The following is a 22,382-nucleotide window of genomic DNA, read 5'->3' as shown; positions in this document are numbered from 1 at the left end:
ACCCCTGGGGCAAAGCCAAGACAGGTAGCACCCTCCTTCTCTCCCCCTCTTCAGCTTTGCAAGCCACACCTCATCTATGGGGTGCGGAAGTGCAGGCAGGGACAGGCAGAAGGCAGAGAGTGGTCCCCTGGCAGACCCCTAGCCAACTTCCAGGAGAGCCCGTACAGCACCAGATGGAAAAGAACGCTGGGCTGGGTGGGCACTGGTCAGATCCATGAAGAGTGTAGACTCAGGATCACAGAAAAAGCTCACTTTATCTGTTCTAAGTGATCCTGAGCCTGCACTTTTCCTCTGCAGATGCAACCCACATTGGCAGGCATAGGGATTCCAATAAAGAGAAGAGGCCCTGCTCCACAGTGTAGCACTGCACGATCCTGGGAGTCAAAGGAAGTGGCCACAGAACTCCCATGGGGAATCTGCCCTGCCGTACTCTGCCCAAGGCTCACCTCTGCATGCCAAGACCATTGAGCTCCACAAACGGTCCCATGTACAGCAAGCAATCGGCTTTGGGGAAAGGAACCTCTCCTCAGCCGCCCAGTCCACCAGCTTGTCAGACAGGAGGGAGGACACACCCTTCCTAGCCACAACTCCATGTACGCCTGGGGTGCTCTTGGCTCCTCCTGGGAGAACCCTGGGCCTAGAACCTGCACCGCTACATTGCCTAAGGCAGGCAGTCTCTGCTCTTCGGAAGGTACCCAGGGTTCCTCTGCCCCAGAGCGTTTCTCTGCCCCAATTCCAGGGGACCTCCCCCTGCTTTTCAGAATCAGATTTAAACGGGGCCAGTCCTCACGCCACAGGCATGGATGCTGCTCTCAAGGCACCCCAAAAGAGTTGGCTCCAGGCAGCAAAATTGTGTCCTGGGACGTCACCACTGCTCCCAGTGGAAAGTCACCCTAATTTCTGTAATAAGGCCAGGACATATAATTTTGCTGAATGGTAAGAAAGAGAGCTCCACCCAATTTTATGAGGAGGGTCAATCAATAAAAATGGAGACTTTAAAAGAAAAGTTGGGCAACGTAACGTTGCCCTGGCTTTTGAGCTGCCAACTCCGGTCCTTTTTGAGTTGCCCTACGGTGAAAAATGAGGCCACTAGAAGCCTAACTATGTTTGAAAAACTAATGGTAGAGAACTCGGGAGAGATCCGGGGGATTTATTTCTGTAATATACAGTATAAACAGTTCCTGTACTCCACATTTGATTTAACCACTCCACAAAAAACTTGGTGGGAAACAAAATGAAACTTTAAAGTAGATGACTATGACTGACAACAATTATGGGACAAGCCTCCCTATAAATCAATATCGACTCGAACTAGAGAGATGTCACTGAAAATAGTCCATGGGTGGTATCTGACTCCAAGGCATTCTCATTTATGACACACTCAGCTTCTCCTCAGTGCTGGAGGGGGAGTCAGGAATGTACCGGCATATGTGGTGGGACTATGCAGAAGTCCAACCATTTGGGCGGCCAGTGGCAGCAGAGACTGGCCATATCACAAACCAAAATATCCCACATATGCCAGGTCTAGCAATATTACAGTTGAATACAGGGGAGGTCAGTGATTTAAACAGTAAGGAGCTGATTATTCATTTATTTGCAGCTGCCAGATCCACAATAGCTAGGTTTGGGAAGGGATTCACCTTCCAGGTATTAGATTATTGGTGTGCCATGGTCTGGCAATTGCCATAATGGAAAAAATATCGCATAAGTTGGGGTCAAAGTAAACACGATTTGACCCCTTTGGCCAGGGGTCAAAGTAAACACGATTCATTTTATGCGATATGGTTTGACTTTATCGCATATATGAATAGAACAGAACATCAACATTTGATTCCCTCACACTGTAAAACCCTATGGCTCTTATAAGGAAGAAAATAGATGAAGAATAATTCTGAGTCCGTCTGATAAAATATCTAGTAGCACCGACAAGAATTACCTGTGACCTTTGTTTACCCATCAAAATATTAGTGCATGGTAAGAAGATGTAATCCTGATGGAATTAGTTTTATTTTAGTTTTGATTTGGTTTGGTTGTGTTTTATTTTGTATTATTAACATTACTGAAATTCAACAAAAAAATTGTAAAAAAAAAAGAAAAAAGAGTTGGATCCACGTTCCTTACCACGGGGTCCTTGACTATGTCTAGGAGGCTGATAATATTGGGGCCGCCTCGAAGATTTTCCAGAATCTTAATCTCACGCTTGATTTTCTTCTTTTTTACTGGCTGAGAAAAGGAGAGAATCACACCGTCACCACTGACCATCCGGAGACCCGTTTGTCCGAATCTGCCCCCTGCCCCCGCCAGCCCAGGCTGTGAAGGAGCAACCATGAACGGCAGCAGAAGCATCGCCGAGGGCACAGCTTTGTATTGACCAGGGGCCCTCGACTCAAGTCAGACGTCACGCCTGGAGGGAAACATGGCAGGGAGCTGCTCGCCTGCTTCTCTTTTGCATCCCCTCAGCACAGAGCGTCCCACCTGTTGCTTCCCCTAAGAGCACATCTCAATCTCAAACTGTGTCTGCTGCTGACACGGGCCTTATCCGTAAGAAGTGACAGTTACAGCATCAACCCAACCTGTCCCCCAAGATCAAAAGGGGCTCTACCAAGCTACAGCTAAGAAACTAAAGTGGGAAGCCACACAGCAGCACTCAGACAGCTTCTGAGTCAAGTCTCAGTGCATGAGAATATTCAGCTTTATTTTAACATATTTAGAACCCACTTTTCTAAAAGTTGCCCAAGGAGGCTAACAAAATCCATTCCAAACATATAACCCTGCCCCCCCGCCAGAATTTAAAATTTGACCAATTAAGAAATATAAAGCAGCAAATAGCTTCCTAAGGCCATTTATTCCCCCTACTCACCTTCTTTCAAAGGCATGGTTAAACAAAATGGGTTTCACTTGCTGTCTCAAAGGAAGGAGAAAAGGGGCCAGGTGGACTTTGCTGGGAAGGGAATTCCTGAGTCTACAGAAAAGGCTGCATCTCTGGAACAGGTGAACTAGTCTGCAGATCTACCCATGTACATGTTTAGCAGCCACCTAGACTGCTGCTGGGACCCCATCACTCCTTTGCCAGGAAAACAGCCGCACTGAATGCAAGAAAGTTCTTTATTTTGGTGCACTTGGTGCTATGGCCAAAAAGCAATGTGCAGCTGGGCAACATATACCATCCCATATTTTCAAAGGCACTTCTAACAGTTATTTAGGACTCAGTCCTACATGGATTGCCAGCAGCCTCCAAATTCAGAGGCTGCCGAGTATCCAATGCAGGGCAGGAGGACAGTGGAGGCAATCTTCACCTCTGAGCTCCAGCCACCCTGCATTACTGCTAGATGGGCGATTTCTACTGTCCAGCGGTGGCACCTCAGAGGGGAAGGAGGCTGGGGTGGCCATAGAATACGTCAGATTGCAGCTGCCCCGGTCTCCTCCCCTCTCCCAGGAACACCCGCTTTCCTCATCTCCACGCTCCATTTTCCGAGTGTGGAGAGGTAGTCAGTGCTTTTTTCTTTGCACCAGCTACAAGCGGAAGGGGGAGCGCAGTTTCCTGTCTTCTACCTTGGAGACAGGAAACAGAACTATCCTATGTCCTGCCCAGATGCTGTGGGGGGACGACGACATAGGATTGTTCCCACCTTTAATTGATTTATAGGATTTATATCCCACCTCTCTGTACAAAATACATTCAAGGCAGCTTTCAATTAGCAAAACATGAAAAGGCCGGCAAACAGTACATAAGAACAAAAGTGTAAGGAGGAGGGGAGAAAATTCACAGAGGTAACCACTTTATGCAAGTCTAAAAGCTTGCTAGAAAACCCCTGCTTTTATTGCCCTTTGGAAAGTGGGCAGTGATGGGAGTCAGGCATACCCCTCTGGTGAGTTGACTCCATGTCTGGGCACCACAGCCCAAAAGGCCTTCCTGGAAAGGCCTCTCACTGTGAAATCCTGTGGTCCTGGCTTTCCACCTCAAGAGCTACCAAACCATGGATTCCAGAATATTGCTCTTTCCCACCAGCTCACTCCCATGAGATTGAAGGTGCTTCAAGATGCCGCCCTTGGGTCCACTCCTCCAGGAAAAACCACACAGTGCCTTGCTTTCCCTATTGGGAAGCTGCCTAAACCACAGCCAACCCACCACTTTTCAAGGAGCTGAAATTACCTTGGCCCAGCAAGGACAAAGGGAGGGAGGGGTGTTACCCTGGCGAGATCCCAGTGCAAAGCAGGCCTTAACATAGTTCAAACCCAGCCCCAGCCAAGGACCCATGTTGGCAAGATATTCTGCATCACACGGCAATGCTACAAGCCCACAGGACGAGGCTGCTGTGAGGGTGGAGGTGATCAAAACTACAAAATACTTGCACACCTTTTGAGTGAGCAAAGTGTTCTGCACCACTGAGGCTTGTTAAGAAGAAGCTGGCTAGCTCTGCCAGATGCTGGCGATGCAATGAGGACAATGCCTCGCTGAGGCAGGTCCTGTAGTGGCTTCTTTTTGGTTGGAAGCCCTTGCTCGTATACATTTTGTTCTTGAAAAATCTGTGATCATAACTTTGGAATTACATCCCTGTGATGTGGGGAGTAACAGATGGACGGCAAAGGTGGGCACTGACAGCCCTTACAGTCGCAAGGAGACTTATACTCCAAGCTTGGAAGGAAGAAGACCCGCCACCTCTCTCCCAATGGACTGAAAATCTCACTGCTCTTGCTACATTTGAGCGTATCTCCTACAGTCATCCACTTCATATGGATGCTTATTTAGATATATGGACTGCTTATATTAATGTATATATTTGAAATAGAAGCCTCAAATCCTTTCCCCCTCTTTCCCCCCTTTCTCTTATGAATGCTGTTGTAAATTATTATTGTGCATGGATATGTTTTATCTCATGTTATCCCTTTTTTCTTTGTTTTGTGGCTTCCCCCACCTTTTTTTTGTTTTCATTATATTTGCTAATAAAAAAATGATGATGTTGCAATTTTTGCTTTACAATTGTTTGTATACAGATCCCAGCTATACAAGGAGTCAAAAGGAGAAGCCTGAAGCCTTTTGACTCCATCAGCTCATCTTTGGTATAAAAGAACCCCAAGGTCATGAGCTCAGCTGGACACAGGAGCACCACTGTTTTCTGAGCTTTCAACAGACACGGCCATTTGCCATAATTCCAACCCTGACTGTTGCAACTGCGATGGATAAACTTGACAAAGCCAAGATCCCCAAGAGTACAGATTCATGCCGTGCCCAGATAAACGAGCCACACACAGCGACCGATACAGGTTTCCTTTGCCACGGACAACAGTGATCAGTTGTAACTGTTGAAATAACGTATTTCAAGTGATAAAAGCACTTCACGTACTTTATCTTAGCAACCTTTACAATGGATTGCGGGGGAGGGTCTCTGAAGTTCAGAGAATGGCGGCTTGCCCACAGCCAGACAGTGACCTTACGGCAAGGAGGGGGTTGGCACCAGAGACCTCCCAGTCCCCACTCTGGCTGAAGAGATGACCAACACAAGAAGGATCAAGGACCAGGAATTCAAGAGCTCAGTTTCCACACACACCTTGAGGATTTTCACCACGACTTTCTCATTATTGGTGATATTGATGGCTTCGAAGACCTCACTATATTTGCCACGGCCGAGTTTCCGCACAAGCTGGTAGTCATCTTGGTTGCTGTTGGAGAACAGGAAAGAATAAATCAGGCTGCTAGAGGCTCCTGCTTTGAAGGCCAGCCCCTCTCTCTCACTCACGTTTCCAGGGAGGTGAGAAGTCTTAAGGTCTTGCCCCCCTCCCCAGCAACTACAGCCCATCAGGGACGAACAAGCCCCATCCTTCCTTCTCCTCCATTATTCTTCTGCTCTTTCACCAAAAAGCCAATATATGCAGCAAAAAAATCCAATGAAGATCAGTTCAGTTCTGAGACATGGGATGAGGATACAGGCCAGATGTGGGACTTTGCTGATCAGACATATCCCTCACAGTAGTTGCCATCTTCTTGCCAGGGGGGGAGAGGAGAGATCCAGCTCCCCCTCCCCCCACAGCCTACAGTGCTCACCCCCTACAAGACCTTTTTTTTGCAGAGCCTTCCCACAGCCTGCAGGTGCAAAGGCACAGAATTAAGTAGCTGCCACAGCCAGTTCAAGTCCTGGTCCACTGCCCTTTTAGCTCTCCCAGTTTGCACTCTGGGAGCAACCATCTCTCCTTGTGCTCCCCTCCAGACACCACTATGCACAACACACTGCTTCTGGTTGCATTTGCAGCAGGGGGCAGGGGGCAGTGGCACACCAACCTCTGGCCAAGTAAAAAAAAAAACAGAGAGAGAACTCAGGAAGAGATGTGCTCCCACAATGGAAGTTTAAGCGGTGGGGAGAGGGGGCTCTTAGATGACATATCCCGCAACTAAAGAACCCACAGTCATCCTACCCCCATTCCACGACATGCGACTCGTAGTCCCAATATTCGCGGGGTCTCTGCGTGTTCACGTCTGCGTAGACCCTCGCTCGACTTGGCACCGGGCCCGACATGCCGTCCCAGCGTGATGGTCAGCACCTCAACTGCTCTAAAGAAAACCACACACAAAGGACTGGAGCAGGAACAGAACTTGTCAGGCACAAAAATACAGAGAACAGTGGGGGGCGAAAAGAGAGCCAACCTCAAACCTGAACCAAGGAAATCTGCCCCAAGGAAGAAGACGCTTAAGTGGGTACACATAGGGTTCTTCGTCTCTGTCATCATCTTCTCCTTCTACTCTTCATGCTTATCAGTGCTCGCAAGGACAGAGTGGATGGTTACAGTAAGCCCAGAAGGAGAGGAAATTGTGACAGAAGCACCAGCAACTCTAAGGGCTGGATCACATGATAACCACAGCCCACCGTGGCTTATTTAAGCCATGGTGGGCTGTGGTGATCATGCAAACCAGGTAATGTCATAAGCAACGAGAAGGCACACCTGTGCACCCCCCTGTCCCTTCCTTGCCCCTTAGCTTTCTGAGCCTTTGAGCAAATGCCCCCAAACTCACACCTAGCGGAGTGGCCTGCACTGAGGACAGAGACAGCAGCAGCAACAGCGTGGCATCCTGAGGTTTCCAAGAAGTCATAATGTTCACCAGATTTGGTGCCTGCTTGGATCTGGGGATTTTACAGACTTGGGAGCAGGGCTCCAATCCAACTGCTGGGCCAATTTGGGGGAACTGGGGGTGGGCGGCAGAAGGCACTGCCTTCTATAAAGTCAAACCGCTGGCCCATCCAGCCCTGCCTGATCTACACTGGCTGGCAGCAGTGGTTCTCCAGGATTTTAGACAGTTTCTTCCAGCCCTACCTGGAGATGCCGCTGGGGACTGAACCTGGGACCTTCTGCATGCCAAGCAGGGCCTCTGCCACTGAGCCACAGCCCTTGCTATGAGGGAGAGGGCCGCAGCCCGCCATTTCAGAGTGGGGCTGTTAAGAGTTCCTGGCGCCTGAACCCCTCCTGGGGTTTCACCTGAGGCAAGGCTCACCAGGCACAACCAGGCTCAGCCCTGGAACATGGAAAACAAGGGAGAGCTGTCCGCTTCCCTTACTGAATCAGGCCAGGCAGGCTGGCGGGCTGGGGCCCTTGCACGTCTCTTGTTGGAACACAGCCCCTGCTCAAGAGCTCCACTGTCTGCTAGGCTCTCGCCCTCAGACACATCTGGTTTGGGCCAGTCAGCAGCTCCCCATCAGGGCTGGGACAAAGCAGCCAGTGCTGGTGCTGCTGCCGCTGACTTGCTTCCAAGGAGGCCCAGCGATGCCTACAGAGCGCGCTGGAGCTTGCTGATCCAAAAGCTGCCTTGGCTCCCAGCAGCACAAAGACTCCCTCCTCCTCGCACCAAACCCACAGACTATCCGCCCCGGAGGCCAATTAAGCCAACAACAGAAACCAGCTCTCTGGTTTCCAAAGCTCCAGAGCAATTAAGAGCAAGCCCTGAAGTGCCCTTCCTGAACCAGTCAGCTGCAGGCCCAGCCAAATGCCTGCTGGAGGAAAAGATGGCCATCCCGGCCTCACGCAGCCAGGGTCAGAAGAGGGACTACAGAGAACGAGAGAACACCATCAGTCTTCTGGGTGCCTGCTCATTGCCTCTGGGCAACGTTTTCTAGCCCAACCATGTCATTCCAGAGGACACTTTTTTCCTATACTGCTGGGGACAGGCAGGGAGAGAAGCACACGTGGGACAAGGGTGCTTAGGCCCAGTAAGGCAGGATGCAAGCCTGATCTTAATGCTGACGCTGCAGGCCAGTAGGGCAAGTTAGGACACCTGGCCTACCTGCCTGCCCACTTTCTGGCTGCGATGTACATCAGCCCCACACACTAACAATCCTGCTACAGGCTTGGCAGCCTTCCCAACCCTGTCCTGGTCTCCAGGTTCAACAGGAAACTGGTGGGAATTCTGCAGCCCAACCCAGGCAATGTTTTATGGAGTCATGTCACCTGGTTCCACCAGGGGAAAAGGTACTTCAAGGCCCATCCAGAAATAAAAGAGGGAACAAGGGGAGGGGAGTAGAAGCAACATGGCACAACCAAGGACTGCCGGAACCAAGAACTTCGCTGTAATGTATAGCACCTCTCAATGTCAGCGCCCTGCAGGAGCTCCAGCCAACCTCCAGCGGGCAACTCTGGGGAAATGGGAGCAGCAACGTGCCAGGAAGGACTGAACTAGCACAGGCAGCCCCTCAGCTCCTACCATTTCCCACAATCACCAACAGCCAGTTGGATAAAACTCCACATGGCTTAACTGGAGTGAGAATGAAGAGAAAGACAACAGTTGGTAAACAAACAAACAAACAAAAACACCACCACCCTGCAATAAAGTATCCAACTGATATGTATAATGATTTCAAATGACTGTTTTATTATACAATAAGATAAAATTCATTTGTACATGGTCCAACAGAATACACAAAGACAAAAAATGGGAGGATACAATTAAACCTGGACTAAGCTTCCAATGGAGGAAGCATTCCGTTTACTACCAGATAACATCTGATGAAAATTCATGGAACAGGTACACTCCAGGATGCCTGTCCCCATGTATTCTTAGAACGTATCTCCTTCTGTGCATTTTGTAAGCTCAGTTCAGGTTTAAAAGCATCCTCCCCATTTCTGTTTATGGACTTATTGTGTTGCACCAAACACAACTGAAATTTATCTTATTGTATAACGAAATGCTCATTTGAAATTATTACACATAACAGCTGGGCACTTTATAGCATTTCTGAGGCGTTAACTAGTCAGGTCAGGGTTCATACTCAGAAAACAAACAGTGGGATGCTGACGCAGCGACAAAGCCATCTCCCCTCCGCTACTAGCACCTGCGCCAGACTCTGCTAATCTAAGTCTACTGGAGAGTTTGGAAACATACCCATTCTGCAGATCATCCGCATCGCCAGCCAGGAAAAGGAGGAGCATAAGAAGAGCTGTGCTGGATCAGAGCAAAGGGCCACCTAGCCCAGCACCCTGTTTCCACAGGAGCCAGCCAGATGCCTGCAGAAAGGCCACAAGAGCACCCGCCGCTACCACCTGTGTTCCCCAGCAATTGCATCCGATACTGCGGATAATATATAGCCATCATGACTAGGAGCCAACAATAGCCTTATCCGCCATGAAATTGTCCAATATAAACCATCCAAGTTGGTGGCCATCACTACATCTCATGGTAGAAAATTCCAGTTTAACCATGCACTGTGTGAAGTAGTATTTATTTTTATCTGTCCTGAATCTCCCACCATTCAGCTTCATGGGATGACCCTGGGTTCTAGTATCATGAGAAGGGGATAAAAAACCTCTCCCTATCCACTTTCTCCACACCATGCATAATTTTGTACACTTCTATCACATCTCCCCTTACTCATCTTTTTTCTAAGCTAAAAAGCAAGAGCTGTTGTAATCTTTCCTCATAAAAGAGTTGTTTCAGCCCTTTGATCATATGGGTTGCCCTTTTATGCACCTTTTCTAGCTCTACAATATCCTTTTGAGGTGCAGTGAGCTGAAGGGAGGGGCTGTGACTCAGTTGTAGAGCCCCTGCTTTGCATGCAGACGGTCCCAGATTTGATCCCTGGCATCTCCGGGTAGGGCTGGAAAACATCCTGAAACCCTGGAGAGCTGATGCCAGTCAGTGTCAGCATTACTGGGCTAGATGGATCAAGAGTCTGACTCAATCCCCAACACCCCCAGCCCCAGTTAAAGGGCTCTCAATTAGTAGGGTTAGGAAATGCCTCTTGCCTGAGGCCGGAGAGAGCCACAGCCTGGCAGTGGAAGACAGTGCTGGACCAAGGGTCTGCTGCTCTAGATGGCAGCTTCATCTGCATTTAGCCAGCCTGGGTAGGTGAGAAGTTAGATAGAGATCTGATGGCACAGCAGTATTGTATCATGCACTTATTTATTTATTAAATTTATATCCCACCTCCCCACTAAAATTAGTGCTCAAGGCGGCAAATGAGTAGATCACATTTCAAGTACACATCTCTATGTTTCCATTTGGCTCATGCACAACACTTTCTACAGTAGCAACCAGTCCCAGTGGTTCCCAAGGTCTTAAAAAACAGAGGACAGACAGCCGATCAGTTTACAAACATGAAGAAAGCAAGCAGATTCATGCCTTCAGCCCACACAGTACAGTTCAGCTGGCTTGGTTTGTAAAAATGTTGGGTGAGGTCATGCTGGGCACACTGACCTGAGCGCTGGGCCACAACAAATGAGAGGAAGCGTGACACTGACAGCAAGAGAAACTTCAGGAGGAGGATTACTACCAAGGGCATCAGAATTCAGAAAAACAACCCTAAGAAATTGGGTAGCAAGTGGAATCAAGCCCCATTTTCCCACCTGGGAGGTATTCCAGGTGGATCAGGAACAGCAGAAGCTGCCTTATACCGAGTCAGACCATTGGCTCATCTAGCTCAGTATTGTTGACACTGATTGGCAGCCGTGGCACTCTGGGGTTTCAGGCAGGAGTTTTTCCAGCCCTACGAGTGAGGCCAAAGATCAGACCTAAGACCTTTTTTGTGCAAAGCTGGTGCTCTACCAATGAGCTCAGGCCCTCCTCAGGATCCTCCTTCTCCAGGTAGGACAGGGAAAGAATCCCTGCCTGAAACCCTGGGGAGCTTCTGCAAGTCAGCTCAGCATCGATCGGGGGGTGAGTGATTTGTGGCCCTCCAAATGTTTTGGCCTAAAACTCCCATGAGCTCTAGCCACATAGCCAATGGTGAGGTATGATGGAAGATGTAGGCCAAAACATCTGGAGGGCTATAAGTTGCCCACCCCAGGCATCGATAACAGTGAGCAAGATGGACCAACTTGCTCAGTATAAGGCAGCCAACTTCCTATGCTCCATCCTCTATAAAATTGTCCTTGTTAGAAAAGCACAAAAAAGCTCACTACAACCAGAGCAGCAGCCACTGCCCACGATGCTCAGAAGGGAGAACAGGCACCCATGTCAACGATGGTGATCCGAGTGAGGCCAGGCCCAGAGGCACATTCGCCAGCCAGGACCATCCAAGTGGGACATGGTCTTGGGGTCAGCCCTGCTCCCAGAGCCTTGCACTACATAAAGCTTGCCAGGAACACCCCAAAGATAACGGTACACTCAATGGCCAAGCAGTGCTTCCTCCAAACTTCAGGACGCAGCCGGGAAAGTCCACCCTGGTTTTGCCTCCATTTCCACACGCCCCTGCTTGCCTTCTCATCCAGCTCCACAACAAGCCCTCCGGTGCGGCTCCTTTCATCCAGTTCAGCCATGAGGTTGCCCATAGGCAACCAGGGATGAGCCTCTTGAATGAAGCCTGGAGTCTCAAGAGCTGGAGAGCCAAATTTGTATCACACTGGATAAAGCCAGCAAGGGGGTAGCTACAGCTCTCAGTGCTGCCTGGGTGGAAGCAGCATCCTCCCTAAAGGAGGCTTCAACATGCAGCTTCACAGCTCGGCCCAGGAGAAAAGGAAGTGGAGGGCTCTTTGGCTCAAAGGAAGCCAGCTAAGAGGCGCCTCTGAAGAGCATTTCCTCTGCCTCTGCAGCAGCAGCGCGCGCACACACACAAAGCTGGGAATAGTCTCCTCCCAGCTCCTCATTAGGCTGAGGACGGAGCAGGAGGGGAAGGATTTCTCAAGCGGCGGAGCAGTAGCAGGCCTCCTCTCAGCCAGTGCCAGCAGTCAGAGCACTCCTGATGAAAGGGCTAGGCAGGAGCCTCACAGAGGTGGCCCACCTGTGAGTCTGAGCTGTACCACTTCAGGGAGGCGGGGGCCTGACTGCTTGAAGCCTCTCCATACAGTAGCAGCAGCAGCCCTGCATGCAGAAAACTAACACAGCAGGGAGAAGCACTCTAATCCAGTCATCTCCTACTTTTCTGTGTAAAGGAATTCATTTATTTATTGGTATGAGAAGTCATGCAGCCCTTACCTGCAGCAGTCTGAAGAGGTCAAACCTACACACAGATGTATGCCCTCAGGGCTAAACCACACATGGGGGAGGGGGGAGAATCCATGCTCTACCAATGATTCCCCACCCCCACCTCCATTTCCCCAAATTTAAAGCTCAGGTGAAGGCTCAGGTTTTGATCAGAGTGGTGGTGCTGGGGGAAGGGATCATAATTCTGCCCCCCACCCCATGCCATGCAATTGACTGCATCTGAACTGCCCCCACCCAAACTGCAATTACTGGAAGAAAACCATGTCCCTGTACCATCATGCCAGTATTTCTCCCACCCACCAGGCTAATAGCAGACAGGGAAAGGAGGCCATTTAGGTTGGGAAAACAATTCAGATCATGGCCAGAACTCCCTGCAGCTGGTTCAAACAATCACCAAGATGCCCCTGTTTCACACATGGCTTGGCTTACAGTGCAGACTAAGCCAAGGCCATCACGATCCACACCCACTCCTGAGTGCTATGAAGCCTTGAGACGCACCAGGACAAAGCAAACTGTACTACATTACCCATAAAGGGAGCAAACTAAGGGGCTGGGAACACATCTCAAAGTGCGAAGTCCTAAGATTTCAAGGAGCCACTATGACATTTTAGGCACCACCCCTCCTCCCTGACAGAGAGATGGGGCTGGAAGAAAATCTCTAAATCATCAAGTGCCAGGATCAGATCTTTAAATCTCAGAGGGACCAGGAGCCTGAGATCCAGCTAGCCAGCCCTGGAGCAGTGTTACATATGAAGCAAGAGTTTCCCAGAGAGAAGCCAAGCACAGCCTTTGAAGCACAAGATGGCCCCCTGCTGCTTATTTATTTTGTACCCTGCGTTCCTACCAAAAAATGGCACTCAAGATGGCTTATAGAACCAATTAAAATTAAAACAATACATTAAAATGCAATAAAAACATAGCAATTACAGAAAAATATTATAAACAGCACGCAACCCACCAGACCAACTTATAGGTTAAAAGGCTTCTTAAATAAAGCTGTCTTTGCCTGCCGGCAAGACATTTTATTTATTATTATTTAATTTAATTTAAAACATTTCTATCCCACCCTATATCATTAAGTTCTCAGGGCGGCGTACAGACAAAATCAATTTAAACAGTATAAAACAATAAATAATTTAAACACCTAAAAACATATCAAATAAGCTAATACCAGTTAAAATCTAAAACAATTAAACCAATCCAATTGGTTAAAAACAATTTAACCAATTAAAACAGTTAAACCAATGTGCTAGGGAATGCATTTAGCCCTCAAAGGCTTTCATAAAAAGCCATGTTTTTACTTGGTGCTGAAACGAGACCAATGTCCGCGTCAATCGGGCCTCCAAGGGGAGGGCATTCCGCAAACGGGATGCCACAGCAGAGAAGGCCCTCTCTCATGTCCCACCATAGTGTATGTCTCGTACTGGTGGGACGCAGAGGAGGGCCCCTCCAACAGATCTCAGTTCTTGGGCAGACATATATAGGGAGAGGCACTCCCTCAAATATCAAGGTCCCTGGCTGCTTAGGGCTTAAATGTCATCACCAAAACCTTGAATTCCAACCGGAAGCATACTGGCAGCCAGTGCAATTCCTTTAAAATGGGTGTTATATGATTTTTATGACGTGTTCCGGTCAGCAGTCTAGCTGGTGCATTTTGCACTAGCTGCAACTTCGGCGTCATCTTCAAGGACAGCCCCATGTAAAGTACATTGCAATAGTCTTAACAGACATCAAAAAGGGAGCCAACCTAGCCTCCCTTGGGAGGGAATTCCATAGCCTGGGAGCAGCCACTGAAAAGACCCTTTCTCAGGCAGCTACCAAATGTGCCTCTGAAGGCAGCAGTCTCAAAAGAAGGGTCCCACTCCTGGTTTGATGAAGATGTAAAGCACCACAAGTGAGCATCTACAGAGATCCTTCCTTACATGTCAATAACTCAGCTAATTCTGGATCCCAGACCAGAGGGAGGGTGTGGGTGGTCCCTTGCCTATACACTGGGTTCTTGTTAGACTTATGGAGATCTCAGCCTTCATTTAAAGGGGGGAAACTTTAAGGGTACCCTGTTTCAGGTTACAGTGGTTGGGAAAGAAGGCCCTAAATAAGAAAGTTCGCCTTTCCCAGTTGCCTGGTTTCCAAGATGTGTGAGTTCATGTGTCTCTAGATTTTGAATACCGAAGGCCAAGAGATCCATCCAAACATCCAGGAAGAAGAGAGCAAGCCAGGCAGGTCACCAGAAAGGACAACCCTTGTAAATGGCTCAAGTGAGACAGCCAGGCTCCACACAAGACAGAAAGGTAAAAAAACGGTCCAGGGTCACCTCCCAAACTGAGCTGAGGGGACGATTTCTCCCCAGCAATGTCAATCAACTAGATCCTGATCATTGCAATAATGCCTATTCCCCAATATTCCCCACACAGGAACAGTTCACAAAGCCAGGGGTCCACACATTTTAGCTGGCCTCAATCACAATCAAAACTTTGTAGTTACCGGGATCCTGCCCCCCCCCCCCCCCAGAGCAGGTCCCATTGCCACAGACCTCCAAAAACAAGGTCAAGGACTATCTACTGCTCCGCTCCTCAGCTCCAAACGCGGGAGGCATCTTGAGCTCATCACTAACATGCCACACTTCTGAGGCACTAAGAGCACCTCAAAAGGAAAGCACAGCACAATGGTAGGGATGGGGAGTGTAGCTTTCATGCCCTTGTGACTGGCATCCCAGAGGCAGCTGAATGGCCTCCACAGGAATCAGGAAGCTGGGGAACAGATGGATCCAGCTTGGGTTGATCGAGCTCTTCCGATGCCCTTAAAGGCTATCGGTGGCCTCAGCTAAGATCGATATCCTTCCTTCCATTTCTCAGCAACATTCTACCTTTTCAGAATCACTTCCTAAAAACAACGAAGCAATCCATTTATTTCTAAGCCAAAGGCTATGCTGGCACTTCACTGATGGATTACGACAGGAAAAGAGTTCTGCTGTTACAGACCAATGTAGCTACCTAAGGATCTGGATATTTATGTACTAAGAAGAACAAGGCTCTCTGCAGCCTCCATCCCTTGGGACATCAACCCATTCCGGACAAAAAAATGGAACCCTGAAAGCACGGCAAGGAAACTGAGCCAGGCCACTCATATCTCTGACTGCCCTCTGCTGACTGGCAAATGAGCGCAACACTGATCAAGCAGAGATTGTCAGCGCCAAGGTTTCCTTTCACTTGGAAGCTGCAGCCCTGGGTAACTCACAGGTCAAAGATATCCTCTCAAGCCTCAGATCTTCCTCCACCTGCAGCAGCCACAGACAGCCCTGCTTGGAGTCCTAATATGAGCAGCTTAAATATTTTACCCATGAAAATCACATACACCACTCCCCACAACTATGTGTCAAATTCTTATTGCCATAGTCCCACAGGACACAGCAAGGTACACAGAGCTGGATGCAAATCAACACCCAAAGCTTGCAAACAGATCTAAAATCGTGTAGGCAAAAGCCTACATTTGTAGGTATTTCACTTATGGCCACACTGAATTTTAGAGCTGTAAAGGATCACCATCTCTCATCTACTTATTTTGTGGCCATCGAGCAGAGCTAGAGATATCCAAGCCAGCTGTCAGGGGTGGTTTAACTCCTAGGGAAAGCTTTCAGCATAGCCTTCAGCTTTGCAAGTGACAAGCACCCACTACCAGTAAAATATTCTGTTCTGTGCTCAGGTGACATAGAGAATCAAAATCTGCCCTCTCTGCAGGGCCACAGCATCGCCCTCCACACCCTTTCTGGGGCACAACAATTAAAATCCCATTTACTTGGTCCCACTCCCCCCACCCCCACTGTTCCCTACAGAGCAAGTTCTTACATGTTTGGTTTCTCTTGAAGATCCAAGAAAGCCCAAAGCCTACACTGGTGTGCTTGCAAGCCCAGCCTACACAGCTCCTGCTGCCCCATCAAGAATTAGGAGAAAGGAAAAGAAATGGCCAGTCTTTGAAGGGGAAGCAGTTCAATTCTCTCTAGGCTAGGATGCCACTGAAGTATTGCACCCAGTTATGAAGGAAAGCTGGTTCATATTCCCTCCCCATTTTTCCTGCTAACTCCATACAAGATAAATATGCTGTGGAAACAAAAGAGCTGTTCACATGTTCACGGAATGTGGGCAGGGAGACCACACTTGCTTGCATGTTCAACCAGAGGTTGGAGGCATGGCCACTAGACATTTCAGCACTGGCAGCAGCATCTGCAAGCATTGTCTTGCTTCCCCCTCCAAGCATCAGTGTATGTATTGGAGTGGGGGGGCCAGACACAGGGGTTGACTTATGAAGCAAATGATCTGTTGCAACATCTACATAGATCTTGCCCCTATGAAACTGTACTGGCTTCTAATTGTTTTTTAATCTCTGTATATTATAATTTTAATGTTTTTAATCTTTGTAAACTGCCCAGAGAGCTCCGGCTATTGAGCTGTATTGAAATGTAATAAATCATCATCATCATCACCATCATCAGACACAGGTACATAAAGGAAGAAGCAAGTATATCCAGGATTGACAAAGGTCAGGTGAAGCACTGGTTAGATTGGTATCCCACACAATCAAGCACGTGGGTACTCATCAACTGTCACTGCAGGAGCTGAATATACTCGGCACAGCTCAGGCTCTGGAGCAGAATTTGGGGTGCTGAAAATCTCAGCTTTAATTTAAAAATCAAATTTCCAGTCCTCATTGTTGCAAGAGAAAGCACAAACACGCACATTCAGACAGCACCTACTGCAATCCTGAGCGAATGGGAGGTTTGAGTAAAGCTTCCAGTGGCCACGATGAGAAGGAAAGACTTTCAGTTCCTCTCCCTTCTCCACTGGCAGAAATAATCCAAGGCCAAAATATTTAAAGTCAGCATTCAGGCAGAACATAACCAGGAAAGGTTATGCAAACATAGCATCCATATTTGCATACTGTGGATGTCTGAATTTGTTGACAACCTGCACTTCTGATCATGTCTACAGCAGAATGCTTTTTAATATGTTATCTGAGTTCTGTATAGACAGGGTTCTGTGTGTTTAAGAATACAAGAGGACGTCGAGGCAAGCCCTACACCAGGCTCATGTATGGTTAAGTCAACTCACTACACATCACTTATTTCTAAATTCTTGAGCCATACATCTGTACACATGTGGTACACAACTGCATTTCATGTGGCTGGACACCTCTACTTCTCGGTGTACACGCACCAAGTGGTGGGCAATCACAGTGGCTGGCGACAGTAGCAAGATGCATGTAGGCCCTTCAAACAGGACAGTATGCAGCATGTCCCTTCTGAATGCATGACCTGGGGAGCAGCTGTCATGAGAACATAGGAAGCTGCCTAATACTGAGTCAGACCATAAGACCGTCTAGCCCAGTACTGTTGACACTGATGGGCAGCAACGGCTCTCCGGGGTTTCAGGCAGGAGTTTTTTCCCAGCCCTGCCTGGGGATGCCAGGGATCGAACCTGGGACCTTCTGCATGAAAGCAGGGGCTCTGCCACTGAGCCATCACCCCTCCTCTTTAGCATTCCATCTTTGACAGAGGCCAGCCAGATGCCACAGGAAAGTTCAAACCCATGGCATGCAGGAGGGATTGTAATACACAGGATGCAAACACAAGGTAAGCTGCCTGTTCACATCGGCACCCAAGCTTAGTTGACACAGGTCTCAGGTGTGCGCACTCTCGCTCTCTCTCACTCTGAGAAGAGGGCTGACAACTCAGGTCATTGACATAGAGTTCATGTTACTCAGCATCAAAGATTACTACCTTGAGCCTTGGTTAATTTGTAGCCCCACAGCTACTGGGAGCCGTCCCGCGAGAGGCAGAGCAAGGCACGTACAGCATTCCAGGCAGGGAGAGGGTGGGGTGGGGGAAACACTGGCCAGGGAGCACCCAGGAGGTCCGTTAAGGTGCTCCCACGCTGTCAGCAGGTGTCCATTCAGCACAATGGGAGAAAACGCAAAGGGGCTTCCCAATAGCTCGGCATTCGTTCACAGCATTGCCTTGTCCCTGAAAGAACAGCAAATATTTCTGTAGTTCATCTTTATCTCCCCCTTCTCCAATATTTATTTTTATACTTGTACCCTGCATGCTTAGCACACGTGTCTCGCAGCTGCTTGCGACCTTATACAACAATAAAAGCGATAATGAAAAAGTTGAATGCATCATTAATGACTGGCTAGCAGTCAGTCATGAACCAAAATAGTACGAACAAAATCTCAGCAGCTAACCCAGAAGTACAAAAGCTTTCCTGAAATACATTTCCCTTGTAGGCTAAGGCAGCCTTCCCCAACCTGGTTTCCCCATGCATGTTAAAACTATGGCTGGCTGGGGATGATCAGAGTTAATAATCCAACACCTCTTCAGGGCGCCAGGTTGGGGAATACTGCAACGTACATACATAAGGAGAGTCATGCTTAGATTTAGATTCCTGCACTGAGCAGGGGGTTGGACTCGATGGTCTTATTGGCCCCTTCCAACCCTACCATTCTATGATTCTATGCTGACCAGACCACAGGCCTCTCTAGACCAACATTCTGGTCCCACAGTGGCCAACCAGCTGCCTGAGGGAAATGCACAAGCAGGACATGAGATGCCTCTAGGAAGTCCACAGGCAGGACAAAAGTGCAACAGCACCCTCTTTCTCATCTTCCCCAGTAACAGGTATTAAGAGGCATACTGCCTCTGATACCGGACCTTTTCCAAATCTCCTGGCCAGAACCTACATAAGAACATCCATGCTGGATCAGACCAAGGGTCTATGTAGTCCAGTGTTCTGTTCACACAGTGGCCAACCAGCTGGCGACCAGGAAACCACAAGCAGGACATGAGCGCAACAGCACCCTCCTGCCCATGTTCCCCAGCAATTGCTGTATGAAGCATACTGCCTCTGATGCTGGAGGTAGCATAGAGCCATTAGAACTAGTAGCCATTGATAGCCTCCTCCTTCAGGAATTTGTCTAACCCCCTTTTAAAGCCATCCAAGTTGGTGGCTAACACCACATCTTATAGAAGTTAATTCCACAATTTTAACTATGTGTTGTGAGAAGAAATACAGTAAACATCAGTGTCAGATTTAAAATCAAATAATCAAACCCACTTAGAAAACGATATCTTCTACTGAGCAGCACTAACCAGGTGGGAAGAATTTAGATAGAATCTACTGGATGACCACTGGCTGAATTGGAGGAGGGGGGAGCAGAACTGCTGGTTGCTGGGGTTGATTTTGGCAAAGAATGCTGGATCCTGGTCTGACCCAGGAAGCCATCTTTACAATATTAAGCAAGAGTGCATATTCAGGATCACTTACTACAGATTAGTTATGCCTGAATAGTTCAGACACCCTCAGCGGACTCTCATAAATCTAAAACACATCAGTGGATCATGCAGATTCTATTTTGAAAGAGAGAGGTAGACCACCAAGCAAGACTCAAGTCAGCTTAACCTTCTTCCATACCTTAGTGCCCTGGTGGATCTCTAGTGGCCCATGGGAGGGAGATCTCCAATATCTTGACAGCCCAAAGTGCTACAGATAACATGAAACAGTCCATATTTTTGCTTTTCAGTCCTTCAGTTTTGTTTTTAAATGTGTTACTGTGTTTTGAAATCTTTACATTGCTGCTGGCTTTTACATTGGTTTTTACATTGGTTTTTCCTGTTTTAAAGTTTTAAAGATTTTATATTATGTTTTATCATTATTTTTGTGTTTTAATTTTTGTGAACTGCCCAGAACACTTTGGCTATTGGATGGTATCGAGATGCAATAAATAAAACTAAAAAAATAAAAGACAATAAAACTCTCCCTACCTACACTACTGGCAAGTCTTGCTTATCTATCTTCCCATGCATGAAATCAAAATGGAAGACTTTGCAAAGAGCAGGGTGTAAACCAGCCTTCCCCAATATGGTGCCTTCCAAATGTTTTGGACTACAACTCCCAGCATTCCAAACCACTGGCCATGCTGGCCAGGCCTGATGGGAGTTGAAGTCCAAAACAGCTGGAAGGTGGACTGGACCATCAAGGAAAGGCCACAGTTCAGTGGTGGAGCACCGACTTTGCATGCAGAAAGTCCTGGGTTCAATCCCTGGCATCTTTGCTAAGAGGATCTCCAGTGGCAAGGTTGGGAAAGGCCAATGCCCAAGAAGCTCCAGACTCTGCTGCCAGTTGGCTAGATGGAACAATGGTCCAATTCAGTATAAATCAGCTTCATCTGTTCAGGTGAATCCCACAGAAGAGGTGCACAGATAGAACATCAATGGATACAAGTTCTTCGTCTATTTTCTTGCCAGCTACAGAAGTTATAGCCTAGCAAAAATATTTTTCTAAAACTTATGAGTCACTTCTCTATTAATGAAATACTCACCAAATAATAAAAAGCTAAAGCTTTTACAAGTACGTATAGCCTACAGCAGGCCAGCATAACTTGTTGCAGCCTCTTAGGTGCTTGTCTGTCGTCCCCTGTTTTTGCAGCAAAAACAGGAGGATTACGAAGTCCCTGATGGGCCACCGTACATAGCTGGGGACCTGGGCTTGAGTTTAGTGGGCCAAGTTGTACAACCCAAGTTTAAATGAATATTCTAAGTCTGCTATGCACACCTTCACAAGAAAATTTGGGAGTCACATTGTTCCTCCCATTATCTTAAACAGATGATTTAAAGAAAGTGCCTGTGACTTTAGACTATACACAAATGAAACAGTTTTATGTCAATAGGCATTATTTATTCCAGTTGCAGAATGTGCATGTTTGGTCTCAAAATCTGTTAATTGTTTTAATGCAGGATTACAGAAGGCCTTTTGGATGTTCAAACCACTTGCTAGGGATGGATCATTTTAGTCACAACCAGCAGAGATGGCGGGGGCGGGGGGAGGCAGAGGAGCTGTGAACGCCAGTGGAGTGGCATGTCCCAAAGATGCCCTGTGAAAATACAGCAATGCCCACAGCGTGCCCATCAACCTGCGGGCTACAACAACGCAGGAGTGAACGTAATGCACAGCCTGGTAGGGCCTGTAACACCATTTCAGTGGCAGGAACCCAATCCTACTTGCCGTGGGGGAGAATAATTGATTTCTAATGGCAGGGAGAGGGAGACAGAAATGACAGGCAAGGCAAGGCAAGGCAGGGCCGCTCCCCATCACGCATACAGCTCCATAGATTCCCAGGGAACAGGGACCCCAAGACCTGGGCCCCATCCCCAAAGGCACACAGGAGGATCGGTCTCTCCCCGCCTCCAGCCTCCCCCTTTCCTCCAAAGACCCCCCATAGAGCACAAAACTCCGCTTTCTCACTCACCCACACCCCGCTGAAAGAGCCCCCACCTCTTCCCACAGGTTCTTCACAGCCCCGCAGAAAACGGGAGCCCCCCCAGCATAGCCCCCCCTCCATTAACCCGCTGAACAGACCCTCCCGGAATTCACTCTGGCCCTCCTAGGGCCCTCCCCCCACCGCAGCCCACAGAGGGGGGCTCCTCCCGCCCCCTTTACAGCGGCCTGGCGTCGGGAGGGGGGCGCAGGCCCAATATTCCTCCCCTCTCCCCACCCCGCGCCGCATCGGCCTTTACCTCGCCAGGCCGCTGAGGCGGCGGCGGCGGCAGGGACGAGCTGCTGTCTCTCGGGTCCGCTCCTTGTGGGAGGGGCGGGGGCTGGGTGGCCTCTCCCCGGTCCGCTGGGGGTGACAATATGGCGGCGGCGGCGGCGGCGGCGGCGAGGGAAAGAGGGGAGCAGCAGGGGCTGCCGACGCCTCCCCCGGCGGGCCACCAGGGGGCGCTCGACAGCCAGCGCCCTGCCAGGCCCCCGACTTCCGCCTCCCGATCATAGAGAGCGACGGACGCTGCTGCTCTTGTGCCGGCCAGAGGGAGCGCTGGGAAAGGCAGGGCGGGGCCGCTCTGGCACGGCTTTACGATAGAGGCGGCCTATCTGGCCGCTGCCTTGTTGCGGAACGCGCCGTTCGCAGCCGTGCAGCAGGCCGGAGTTCAACG

The 22,382-nt window shown here is 48.9% G+C and overlaps 1 protein-coding gene across 6 annotated transcripts in view; it reads right to left on the bottom strand.

The window, feature by feature from the left end:
* Window positions 1-22,154, bottom strand: part of LOC146346460 (casein kinase II subunit alpha-like) — a 32,192-nt gene extending 10,038 nt beyond the window's left edge. The window contains exons 1-6 of one of the 6 annotated variants that reach the window (XM_084848489.1): window positions 21,966-22,154; window positions 19,864-19,932; window positions 18,174-18,416; window positions 6,412-6,547; window positions 5,550-5,661; window positions 2,122-2,223 (exon numbers count right to left, since the gene is read on the bottom strand). In XM_084848489.1, coding sequence (XP_084704615.1) covers window positions 2,122-2,223; window positions 5,550-5,661; window positions 6,412-6,512 — 315 coding nt within the window. In that variant the 5' untranslated portion in view covers window positions 6,513-6,547; window positions 18,174-18,416; window positions 19,864-19,932; window positions 21,966-22,154. Of the gene's footprint in view, window positions 1-2,121; window positions 2,224-5,549; window positions 5,662-6,411; window positions 6,548-10,224; window positions 10,320-18,173; window positions 18,417-19,863; window positions 19,933-21,965 lie in introns of those variants that run through there. The other 5 variants (XM_084848492.1, XM_084848488.1, XM_084848490.1 and 2 more) reach the window with 5 other exon arrangements.
* Window positions 22,155-22,382: the final 228 nt, after the last annotated feature.

The sequence above is a fragment of the Heloderma suspectum genome, chromosome 4, assembly GCF_057233095.1.
Source record: "Heloderma suspectum isolate Gila_16-S chromosome 4, 16-S_ref, whole genome shotgun sequence".
Taxonomy (NCBI): Eukaryota; Metazoa; Chordata; class Lepidosauria; order Squamata; family Helodermatidae; genus Heloderma; species Heloderma suspectum.
Note: the sequence above shows the minus strand (reverse complement) of the source record. Positions and strands in the feature narration are given on the sequence as shown.